This window comes from Emys orbicularis, chromosome 4, assembly GCF_028017835.1.
Source record: "Emys orbicularis isolate rEmyOrb1 chromosome 4, rEmyOrb1.hap1, whole genome shotgun sequence".
Classification (NCBI taxonomy): domain Eukaryota; kingdom Metazoa; phylum Chordata; order Testudines; family Emydidae; genus Emys; species Emys orbicularis.
Window position 1 is genome coordinate 72,816,604 of NC_088686.1, and position 13,024 is coordinate 72,829,627.

Below are 13,024 nucleotides of genomic sequence, written 5' to 3' on the forward strand. Positions count from 1 at the left end.
ACTCAGAGAACAAATCTTTCAGTAAGAAGGAGCCAGTTTTACACATTCACTTGCAGAGTAGCTTGCACTGCTACTACCCACATTTTACCTACTCTATGGATAAAAAGAAGTCTTCAGTCTTCAGATGCTGTCAATCCAGCACCTTTCACAAGCACTACATTTATATCATCACTCCTTAAATGAAAACTAGATACAAGATGATTTTGGAAAGGGCTGATTCCAACAACACTTAGAATCTTCCCAGCAATATTACACACCCACTATAGTATTGAAACAAAAGCATAAAAGAAGGACAGTATTAAAATTATTTTTTTAATTAATCCACCAGCGCTGGGTCCAGGGACCTGGAATGTCCTGGTAATAATCATGAATACATTAGCAGTTGCCATCAGGAACTCCTGACCTCATGCCTGGTATTTTTATTGCAATGTAGCAACCATGCTTTAGCTTATACCTTTTCACCCATGGACACGCCTCCTGATGTGATGATAACGTCCGCACGGCTGATACCCTCATTCAATGCATTCAGTAAATCATCTGGGCTGCAAGAAAATCAAAGCAAAGAGATTAATGAACAGATAAATATTTTTAGGTACTGGATAAAGTAAAACATAAATAGATCTTTGCACACACAAAATATAAGGTAATCATAGAATCGTAGGACTGGACGGGAGCTCAAACGGTCATCTAATCCAGCGGTTCTCAACCTTTCCAGACTACTGTACTCCTTTCAGGAGTCTGATTTGTCTTGCATACCACAAGTTTCACCTCACTTAAAAACTACTTGCTTACAAACTCAGGCATAAAAATACAGCACACTATTACTGAAAAATTGTTTACTTTTCTCATTTTGTCTGTATGAAATTTTAGTTTATACTGACTTTGCTACTGCTTTTTATGTAGCCTGTTGTAAAACTAGGCAAATGTCTAGATGAGTTGATATATCCCCTGGAAGACCTCTGCATAACCCCAGGGGTATGTGTACCCCTGGTTGAGAACCACTGATCTAGTCCAGTCCCCTGCACTCATGGCAGGACTAAGTATTATCTAGACCATCTCTGACAGGTGTTTGTCTAACTTGCTCTTAAAAATCTCCAATGATGGAGATTCTACAATCTTCCTAGGCAATTTATTCCAGTGCTTAATCACCCTGACAGGAAGTTTTTCCTAATGTGCAACCTAAATCGCCATTGCTGTAATTTAAGACCATTGCTTCTTGTCCTATCGTGAGGTTAAGGAGAACAATTTTTCTCCTGCCTCCTTGTAACGACCTTTTATGTATTTGAAAACTATTATCATGCCTCTCTCAGGCCTTGGCTACACTTGTAAGTTACAGCGCTGCAAAGCCTCCCCCAGCGCTGTAACTCACTCCCCGTCCACACTGGCAGGGCACTTGCAGCGCTGTATCTCCCTGGGTACACCGCTGCAGGTACTCCACATCTCCGAGAGGAATAAACAGCTGCAGCGGAGTGGCTACGACTCACGGGTGTGAGTGTAAACGCTTGCAGCGCTGTACTAATCACCTTGTCAAGTGGCCAATCCTCTCCATTGTTGTGACCGGCTGCAGGAATGCGGAAGTGCCGGTTTCAAAGCTCGTACCACAGAGAAAAGCAAACAGTTTGCAGCTTGCTTTGAGTGAGTAAATGAATGAGCAGGGGGCCGGGAGTTCGGAACTTGCAAAATAGAGAGCTGACATGCTCCAAAAAGCACTCTCTCTCCCCCCACACTCCCTGTCACAATCCACCCGCCCCGTTTTGAAAAGCACGTTGCAGCCACATGAATGCTGGGATAGCTGCCCATAATGCACCGCTCCCAACACAGCTGCAAATGTTGCAAGTGTGGCCACACCACTGCGCTGTCAGCTGTCAGTGTGGACAGACTGCAGCGCTTTTCCCTACTCAGCTGTACGAAGACAGGTTTACCTCACAGCGCTGTACAGCTGCAAGTGTAGCCAAGGCCTCAGTCTTCTCTTCTCCAGACTAAACAAACCCAATTTTCTCAATCTTCCCTCATAGGTCATGTTTTCTAGACCTTTAATCATTTTTGTTGCTCTTCTCTGGACTTTCTACAATTTTTCCACATCTTTCCTGAAATGTGGCACTCAGAAGTGGACACAATACTACAATTGAGGCCTAATCAGCGTGGAGTAGAGCGGAAGAATTACTTCTTGTGTCTTGCTTACAATATTCCTGCTAATACATCCCAAAATGATGTTTGCTTTTTTTTGCAGTAGTGTTACACCATTCTCTGTTTTCTTTCATAGGACTGCACACCCTTCTTAAGTAGATAAGCCAGGTTTACTCATGAGCAAGTGATCTAATCAAACACCATGTAATTTGATACAGTTCTGGCCAAGAGGTCTATGAGGATCATTGGTAGAGGTATATAAATGTGCAAGACTAGAGCAATTGGGGCACTACAGGTTAGGACTGAGGTGTACTGGCAGAACAGCATAAGGGGCTCTGGCACTGGAAAAGCAAAATGACCTTCAGGTTAGCATTTAGGTGCATTGGAACAGTTGCTTGTGGGAAGTTTGCATAGTGCCTGACTACACTTTGCCAGGCTCTAGTCCACGCTATTAGTCTCCCATTGTCATGAGCAATAAATCCATTCATAAAGATTAAAAAAGGTGAGAGTGATCCCTTTGCTTGGTCCTCAGCACATTGTCTAAAGTCAATCCCAATTTCCCAAGCTTTTTCGCTAGTTTTATTCCACAGTCAACCAAGGGAAAGTAGGGCTGTCACCTGACATAACATACACTAGAATAGATACATATTCAGACACCAAGCCCTTCAAACAGATAAATACTTTGCATCCTATGTTGAAGTAGAGATTCAGGCTGATGCAGAATCAGGAATACACTGTATTTAATGGTGAAAATACTGTAAATGGGGCTGAGTAATGGAAGGCCCCTTAATAACATATCTAACCAATACCTTCTTCACTATCATGCTAACATCTTATTTTTTGAAAAATAAACATTTATTGTTAAATATTCAAACTTTCATCTTCAAAGCTGAGTGACATGGATTAAAATAAATTAAAATAGTTCCAAGCCATCTATCCTTTCTACTCTTTATACAGTTGTACACCAGAGATGCTAGGATGCTGTTGTAAACTGCAGGAGGCCACAGTGACCTACTACCCACCAGTCATTACACACAACTAAAGGGTAGACCCATGCACTGACTAGGAAATTTCACAGGCAATGCTGTTTGGCGTGGGTGGAGGTTGGGTGTGCAGGAAAATGGTCAGGGGCTGATAAATAACAGACATGGGTAATAAAGAGTTGTACTTTGCCAATATAGGGGGAACATTAACTGAAATAACCAGCCCTTCCAGTATATGGTTGACTCCGATTATGAGCAAATTTGTGTATCATCCAGTACATGGTATTAAGTCAATTGCCCCTTATAGTACATAGCAGATAAAACATAGTGGCACTGACCAAAAAAAACCCAACAACAACAAAAAACCCTACAAAGTTAACATAAAATAAACACTAGAATAATTTTTCTCCAATATATTACATTCAAACTCTTTTCCCTTAAACTTCTGCAGACAGATGATCTAACCCACTCCATTTTTCTGGTGTTTTGTTTATGTAGGATTTCCATTCAACACTCCACAACAAACTGTAGTGTTTAGCAATCTTCAGGATCAGATTTTTCATCTGTTATGGACTGAAAGTGACTGTTCTCATGTTCAAAAGCATAAATTTAGAGCAAGTGTTCCCAGTTTCTGTTTCTGAGCCCCCAAACTACCCACATTTTCCTCCCAAGGCCATGTTTCCCAGAATTCATTGCATGTTACACAGAAAAGACCAGAAATGCAGTTCTCTTGCTGTTCTGTACTCACAACTTTGGCTGCTTTCCCCTTCCAACAAAGGTCTCTATTGCTGCTCACCTTCGCATTCCTCCCAAAGTCGTGAGGGGCTGCTTATCTCTTACTGCTCCAAATGTCTTTGGGGCTAATGGTGGAACTCACAGCAGCCCTTCAGTCTCAGAACTCCTCCTTCTCCTTCTCTCTGCAAACCATGGCTGGAGCAGCTCCCCAGTTTTGGAGCTTACAGTGTGGACACTTACTGAGCCTGCGCACTGCACAGACCCAGGGCCGGCTCCAGGCACCAGCTTGCCAAGCAGGTGCTTGGGGCGGCCACTCCGGAGAGGGGCGGCACGTCCAACTATTCGGCGGCAATTCAGCGGACGGTCCCTCACTCCCCCTCGGAGCCAAGGAGCTCCCGCCAAATTGCCGCCGCAGATCGCAATCACAGCCTTTTTTTTTTTGCGCCGCTTGGGGCGGCAAAAGCCCTGGAGCCGGCCCTGCACAGACCTCATAGGTGGACACATGGGATATGTCTATACTACAGCTGGGAGTGAGCCTCCCAGCCCAGGTAGGCAGACTCCTGCTAGTGGGGCTTGAGCTAGCGCACTAAAAATAGCAGTGTGGACATTGCTGCTCTGGCAGAGACTGGGACTGTCAGCTTTTGCTGCAACCTCTTTCTGTCTATTACTGTTCAGCTACTATTATATTGATGAATAAAACAGAAGATGCCCAGTCTGCATTAAGAAAAGTACAGTTACCGTGAGAAGCTAAGAGAAGGGGATTCCTGTTTGTCTATATATCCATTCCACAGAAAAACAACATGTAGAGAATGTAAAGGTAGCACAGGCAAGCACTCAAAACTTGGCAAATACAAAAATAAGAATCAGAGGGGTAGCCGTGTTAGTCTGAATCTGTAAAAAGCAACAGAGGGTCCTGTGGCACCTTTAGGACTAACAGAAGTATTGGGAGCATAAGCTTTCGTGGGTAAGAACCTCACTTCTTCAGATGCAAGGGAAGAAGACTTGCATCTGAAGAAGTGAGGTTCTTACCCACGAAAGCTTATGCTCCCAATACTTCTGTTAGTCCTAAAGGTGCCACAGGACCCTCTGTTGCTTTGTACAAAAATAAGAGTGCACGAGTAACCTTAACTTTGCCTCCTTCTGCATATATATTGTAATACTGTATTTAATTATTTGATAATTATATTTCTGTAGTGGTAGTGCCCAAAATATGTTTGGCACTGTACAAACATATAGGAAGGGACAATCCCTGCCAAGGTCTGCTGTTTCTAGAGGCATCTGCTGGAATCCGTGGTTCAAGTGTGGGTCTGGGAGTTTTGGGAATCTTTCTTAAATAATACAATATAGTACACCTCTACCTCGATATAACGCTGTCCTCGGGAGCCAAAAAATCTTACCGCGTTATAGGTGAAACCACATTATATTGAACTTGCTTTGATCCGCCGGAGTGCGCAGCCCCGCCCCCCCGAAGCACTGCTTTACCGCGTTGTATCCGAATTCGTGTTATATCGGGTCGCGTTATATCGGGGTAGAGGTGTATAATTAATTTTTTCTACAACATTGGATATACAAAAGTAACACCATCTACTGTAGTGTACACCAGACAGAGAGTCCACAGACATCATTTATATAGCAGATGTGTAGAGAGTGAGTGACCTGTCAGCACTTTTCCACAAACTTCCATAACTGGTGTGGCATAATGCAGGTGTTGTTCAGCGATGTTGTATTTTCTCTTTAGGAAAATGCAGTGAGAGTAGGGTTGTGTGGAAAATGATTTTCCTAACTTGAAAATATTTTAAAGATTTTGAAATGTTTCTCAAATTGAAGAGACAAAAAGTCAAAATCTAGAAAATATTCACGAATAAAAAATAAACCACCCCAAAACAACAAACCCTTTTTTTCCCCATTTTGGGTCAGTTGAAACACTTTGTTTTGATAATTTCAAAATGTTTGATTTTGAACGTTTAAAAAACTTTTTCAGTCTAATTAGCCTAAGTTTCTAAATGAAAAGTTATTTTGAACCAAAAAACCCCAGATTTTGTCTGAAAATCTCAAAACTAAATGTTTTTCTGTCTAACTTATCTTGGTTTCATGAACAGTTTCTGATTTGTCAATTCAAATTCCTGCCCAGCTCTAAGTGAGAACTTTTGTCCCCTGACTCGGTGCACTCCTGCAGACAGATTCATGGAGTGGAACTAAGTGATGGTGTGGAATGGGGTAGAAGAAGAAGAAGAACATGATACATGCTCATTTTCCAATGTGTCAGCTGGTAGGATAAAGGTCTGTAGCAGGGAGAATGTAATGTAAGGGATTAGAATGTAAGGTGCTTTGCTCAAGGAAAGAGAAACCAGCTGTGACAAGAAAACAAACACAAAAAGACAAAATCTCTTTCTTTTAGTTAAATAGCATCTGTGTGATTTAAGAATTGGGATTGGAGGATTTTGATCTCAGTATCAACCACTCTTACTATTTCAATTTCACATGATGGCCAAGATTTCAAAAAATAGGAGCCTAAAGTTAGTCTCCTAAATCCATATTTAAGTGCCTAACTAAGAGGCCTGAATTTCAAAAGTGATGAGCTTCCAGCAGCATTCACTGAGATTAATGGAAGTTGCTGAATTGTCAGAACTTTTGAAAGTCAGATCACATTGTGACGGGTTGGATCACAGAAACCCCCCTGGGAGCTGCCAACTGATGTGCCAAGACTACCCCTGCTCCTATTTTCCCTGCCAGCTCAGGACTCCAGCACCCTGTCTTGCTGAGCCAGACACTCCCATCTGCTCCAACACAGACCCAGGGTCTGAATTACTTGCCCCAAAGCTGCAGGTTTACCTGAAAACAGCTCACAGAAGTGTGCTTGTCTATAGCACTCAGATGCCCAACTCCCAATGGGGTCTAAACCCAAATAAATCCGTTTTACCCTGTATAAAGCTTATACAGGGTAAACTCATAAATTGTTCGCCCTCTATAACATTGATAGAGAGATATGCACAATTGTTTGCTCCCCCAGGTATTAATACATACTCTGAGTTAATTACTAAGAAAAAAGTAATTTTATTAAATACAGAAAGTAGGATTTAAGTGGTTCCAAGTAGTAACAGACAGAACAAAGTAAGTTACCAAGCAAAATAAAATGAAATGCGCAAATCTATGTCTAATCAAACTGAATACAGATAATCTCACCCTCAGAGATGCTTCAGTAAGTTTTTTCTCAGACTGGACACTTTCCAGGCCTGGGCATAATTCTTTCCCCTGGTACAGCTCTTGTTCCAGCTCAGGTGATAGCTAGGGGATTTTTCATGATGGCTCCTCTCCCCCTCTGTTCTCTTCCACCCCTTTATATAACTTTTGCATAAGGCGGGAACCCTTTGTCCCTCTGGGTTTCCACCCCCCCTCACTGGAAAAGCACCAGGTTAAAGATGGATTCCAGTTCAGGTGACATGATCACATGTCACTGCAAGACTTCATTACCCACTTGCCAGCACACACACATACAGGAAAACTCATAGGTAAACACAGCCATCTGCAGAAAATGGGAGTCATCAAGATTCCAAACCACCATTAAGGGCCCACACTTTGCATAATTACAATAGGCCCTCAGAGTTATATTTCATATTTCTAGTTTCAGATACAAGAGTGGTACATCTATACAAATAGGATGATCACACTCAGTAGATTATAAGCTTTGTAATGATACCTTACAAGAGACCTTTTGCATGAAGCATATTCCAGTTACATTATATTCACTTATTATCATGTTTTTATAAAACCATATAGACTGCACAACGTCACACATATTTAAGTACTTTAATATGGAATTGGGAGTCTAAATTAAGGTTCCTGTTTTTGAAAATCTTGGTCAGAATGTCTATACTGCTCTCTAGTGGATGTTGTACTTTGTCTCGATTTATTAATTGAAATATTAATTATGAAATCACACCAAGATTATTTAGCCTGAGTTATTTGCAAACCAGCTAATGAAATTTGTCTATCACAGTTATGAAGCCTTTATCTGTGTAGAATCTAGGCTCTGAATTCAGAATTCCTATTAACATCAATTTTAGGCCTAACAGACCCTATTCTTGCCATCTTTCTGAGTTAAACGTCTGAATCTTTTACCCCTTTCTTTGCCCTACCCCACCCCCTCATATATTATCATTGTAAGAAGACTTCTGCAAAAAGGCAGGTTTTTAATTAAGCTTAAAAGTGGTCATCCCTGAGCTCATTCTGATTTCCTCTGGTAATGTGTTTCACATATGAAGATCTGCTAAAAATGCCCTAGACATTGATAAAACTGGTAATAGAACAAGATCCCATCTGCAAATACTCATTTCCAGGAGCCTGTGAAGAATAGCGGGCCATTATGGTGGAACTAAGGAATTGCCATACTTCATTATACACATGGTCCATCTAGGTTAGTATCCTGTCTCTAACAGTGGCCACTACCAGAAGCTTCAGAGGAAAGTATCAAAACCTTGCAGTAGGCAGATGTGAGAAAATATGCCCCCACATTGAATCTCATTCTGATTTCTAATAGAGATTGTCTTAAGACCTGAAACATGAGATTTAATATCCTTTCCAGAATATTTATCATCATGAAGGAGAAGTTACTTTCCTTGTACAGTAACTGGAGTTCTTTGACATGTTTTGTCCCTATGAGTGGTCCACTTCAAGATGTGCGTGCATCCATGCACTCCTGATTGGAGATTTTGTCAGTAGTGTCCATCAGTCTGTGCCTGAGCCCTACATATCCTCGTGCCCTTGTAAGAGGATATATAGGGATAGATGGACCTGCTGCCGCTCCAGTTCCTTTTCAACCATGAAGTCCACAGAAAATGACACAAAAGTAGAGGGGAAGGAAGGCAGGTAGTGGAGCATCTGTAGGGATAAACATCTCAAAGAACTCCAGTTTCTGAACAAGTTAAGTAACCTCTTCTTCTTTTTCTTTGAGTTATTGTTCCTATCAGTGTGCCACATCAGGAGATTCCCAAGCAGTACCTCAATTATGAAGAAGGATGCTGAAGAGACAGATTCAGTACAGACTGTAGAACAGCCTCACCAAAGGCCATGTCAGCTCTAGAAACATGCATGATTGCATAGTGCTCAGAAAATGTGTGCACTGAAGACTAGGTGGTGGACTTTGAAAATGTCCAAGGTGGATATGGTCTTCAATAAGGCCACAGAGGTAGACTGAGCCCTGGTGGAATAGGCAATCACCCTAAATGGAGGATGCGTATCTGAGGCGTTGTGACAGGTCAAGATGCATCCCAAAACCCATTTTCACAGTCTTAGGGTGGACATTGGGTGTCCTTTCACTCTTTCCATGATGGAAATAAAGAGTCTGGAAAAAGCCCTGAAAGGCTTAGTCCTATCAAGGTAAAAGGCGAGAGCTCTTCTTACATCCAGTGTGTAGAGACTGGCTTCTCTCTCTAATGGAGTGAGGTTTGGGTCAAAACACTGGTAGATGAATGTCCTAATTAATGTGAAATTATGATGAAACTTTTGGTAGAAAGCGAGGGTGGGGATGTAATGTCACCTTGTTGCAATAAAACACCCTGTATAGTGGGTCAACCAAAAGAATCCTACCCAACTCTTCTGGCCACGGTGATGGCTATGAGGATTTAAAAGAAAAATGAAGGAGAGAACAGCTCCCCATAGGTTCAAATGGCAGTTTTCTCTTTGAGGTCACATTGTGGAGGAGGTTTTTTGATGGGAGGAAAAGGAAAACCCTTAATGAATCTCACAGTGGTCGTCTGAGCGAAGACTGAAAACCCCTTGATGGGGGGAGGTGAAAGGCTACAGTGGCAGCCAGGTGAACCTTAACTGAGCTCAGAAATAAACCCATGGTTTTTAAATTTTGCAGGAAATCTAGAATGTGTGCGAGGAAAGACTTGAGAGAAGGTATGGATTGTTGGGCATACCACACTTGAAAACACTTCCATTTCTGAAGGTAAGTTGTCCTTGTGGCGGGTTTTCTACTGTTCAGCAGAACTATTTGAACCTCTGCAGAGCAAGCCTGTTCTATGCCAGAGAGGCACCAGGGCGCCAGGCTTTGAGGTGCAATGATGAGAGTTTGGGGTGGGTCATGGTGCTTAACCCTTGAGTCAGAAGGTTCACTGTCAGAGGAAGACAAACAGGTAGCTTTAGGGATAGGTGAAGTAGATCTGGGAACCAAACAAGTCTTGGCCATGATGGTGCTATAAGAATGGACATCAATCTTTCTTGTTTCAGTTTGTTCAGGAATTTGAGGAGCAATGGCATGGGGGGGTAAACATACAATAGGACACATAAGAAGGGCATCTCCGAGCAAGTTGCGACCATGTCGCCTCCTTGAGCACAAGTGCCGGCACTTCACATTGAATGGTGTTACGAAGAGATGGAAATGGCTGCTCAGGCAATCTGCTATGGCATTCTGTAGCCCTGGTAGATAAATCGCTGAGATCTCTATGCAGTAGGATATGCACCAATTCCATAATTTTATGGACTCTGCATATAAAGCCTGGGATCTTGCGCCTCCTTGTTATTTATATAATACATTGCAGCCCTGGTTGTCTAGCATTACTCTGACTGAGTGGCCCCTGATGTTGGGTAGGAAGTTGCTGCAAGCATAAAGGACTGCTTTGAGTCTGAGAATGCTGATATGGAAAGACATCTTTTGGGGGGTCCATTTGCCTTGGGTTGTGAAATCCTGGGAATGAGTATCTCAACCTATCAGGGAGGCAGTGGTGGTGATGATCTTTGTGGGGGAAGAACGTGCAAATGGAATTCCCACACAAACCTTCAGGGGATCCTTCCACTTGCTGAGGCAGTCAAGGAACCTCACAGGTATTGACACCTGCTTGGACACGTTGTGCTTGTTGTGCGTGTAGGCAGACCTGAGCTAGGTGTGGAGACATCAGAAGTGTAGTCTTCCCAGGGGTGATACAAACATACACGCTGCCGTCTGGACCAGGCGTTGAAGACAAATAAGACAGAAGAGTAACAAGCTGGGTCAGCTAGTAAGCTGACACTGTGACTCTCCATCTCAAGACATAGGTGATGGAGAAGGAACTGGAGTGGTGGTGCGGGTCCACCCCTCCCTGTATATCCTTGCATCAGAGTATGCGGGTGTGTTGGGCACAGGCTAGATCTGTGGCTACGGCTGACAAAATCTCAGATCCGGAGTGCATAGGCGCATGCACATCCTGACATGGAGCACCCATACGGACAATAACTTGAAGAAGAATTACGAGTCTGGATATCCTTGAGATCCATATGAATATACAATCACGTTTGAATCTTGCTAAATTCTTATGGCAATGAGTTCCACAGTCTAGTTATGTGTTATTGAAAAAGTATTTCCTCTGATCAGTTGTGGATTTGCCACCTTTTAATTTCACTGAAAGTCTTCTTGCTCTTGTGGTACAAGACAGGGAGAATAGATGTTCCTGGTCTACCTTCTCTCTACCATTCATTATATACTTTTAGCATGTCCCCTCTTATTTGTCTCCATGCTGGTGGGAATAATCTCTCTGGGAGACTGGATGGCTCTGATGGAGGGTAATAGCCTACTGTCTCTCATTTTTATTCAATTTAGGTTAGTAATAATAAAAAGTCACCAGTATCTGACGGCTAGTCCAGCCTTTAGAAAAGTAGCTAAATTAGTTTTGTGCCTCATGGATAGATAGCCACATCACAATACCCACTACGTTAGGCACTAAGTGGCCACCTTGCTGGCAGTCTCAGCAGACAGACCAAAGAAATCAGATGACAGGCTTCATAATTAGTGATTCACTTACTGTGTTTATGATCTTTAGTATTTTTTAAACATGACATTTCTTTAATCTCAGTATTATTTTCCAGAGACTCACTGTAGTAGGAAGAACCTCTGTGGTGCACAAAGAAAACCCATTGATTAAAATATTACATATTGTAATCCTGTTCATCACCAGTCCAATTTATTCAATATGTACAGCAATGGAACCCAAACACGACATAAATAGGCATAGAAAACCCTTCAACTTTATTTTGTCTGAAACTTGCTTCTCATCTCCACTAGAGGACTCTGAAAAAGCCATTCACATATCTGCATTCTCTATGACGTATACACTTTTACACATTCTGCTACACACATTACAAGCCTCTCTGTACTTTTCATGGGAAACAGTGTGGTGGTGGGAAAACATGTTGGTATAAAGACTCTCCATATTTGAGGAGTCTGATGTGATGCAACTAAAAGACAGATATTGAAAAATGAAAACAAACTCAATTCCTAATTCTGTCTCTAATACATCAGCAATCTTTTTCTTACGCACACATTGAAATTTTCATTTTTGAAATGTTGATCAGCTATCTGAGGATAATGACTAACATTAGTCCTGATGCTACTATGTGAATTGGGAGCATGGAGGGGTGAAGCTTCTTACTAATACAGACTGCACACAGCAGAGCAAAAGGAACCATACAGAACTTACAAAATATTGAAGTTAGCTAATTTATAATCAGTTTACATCTACAGCATTTACATGTGAGTTCCTTTAACATAAACTAGTGCCCCCACCCCTGACACACATATACGGTGTATTGAACAATCCTGAACCAATAGAAGATTGACTAATTAATGTGATCGTGTGCTTGGCTCCTCTGCCACAATACTTCTTATACAGTATGCTACTAACCACAAAGTAACTGCCAGTGTTTGGGTTGGGATTGGATATAGGGAGTTTGGAAACTCATCTCATGGACCAACCACTACCTTGATTCAATATGAGGGATACCTCCCCATCTGAATGAGGGGCCTGTTCCAGGAGTCTGCCTTCAGAAACTACTCAAACCTGAATATTTCCAGAAGGCTTGGGAGAAAAAAGTTCCTCTGATAGACCATTCTCTATCAGTGGTGGTGGCGGCATCCTCCACCATCAATCAGGTGGCCCTCATTCACCCTCTCCCCAGGCTTTGGCCTTACAGGTCACCTTGGTTTATAAATAGCTTGCAACAAAGTGAAGCAGGAGGAAAGACAGTTAGAGTGCGGATGGTGCCATGCAGGCCATAGTAAATCAACTGTAACAAAGATTTTTTTTAAGGTGGCTGCATGGGCGGTGCATGAACCGCCCGGTGGGGGAGGCTAGCCCCTGGCCCTTCCCCTTCTGCCCGAGGCCTCCCCCCTCCCCGACCCTTTCTGCCCCCTGTCAGCCACTGGA

At 42.4% G+C, this 13,024-nt stretch overlaps 1 protein-coding gene across 2 annotated transcripts in view; it reads right to left on the reverse strand.

The window, feature by feature from the left end:
• GPHN (gephyrin) overlaps window positions 1–13,024 on the reverse strand; it is a 582,350-nt gene that overhangs the window by 12,334 nt on the left and 556,992 nt on the right. For both annotated transcript variants that reach the window (XM_065404477.1, XM_065404478.1), the window contains one exon: window positions 455–542. In XM_065404477.1, the coding sequence (XP_065260549.1) occupies window positions 455–542 (88 nt within the window). The remainder of the gene's footprint in view (window positions 1–454; window positions 543–13,024) is intronic.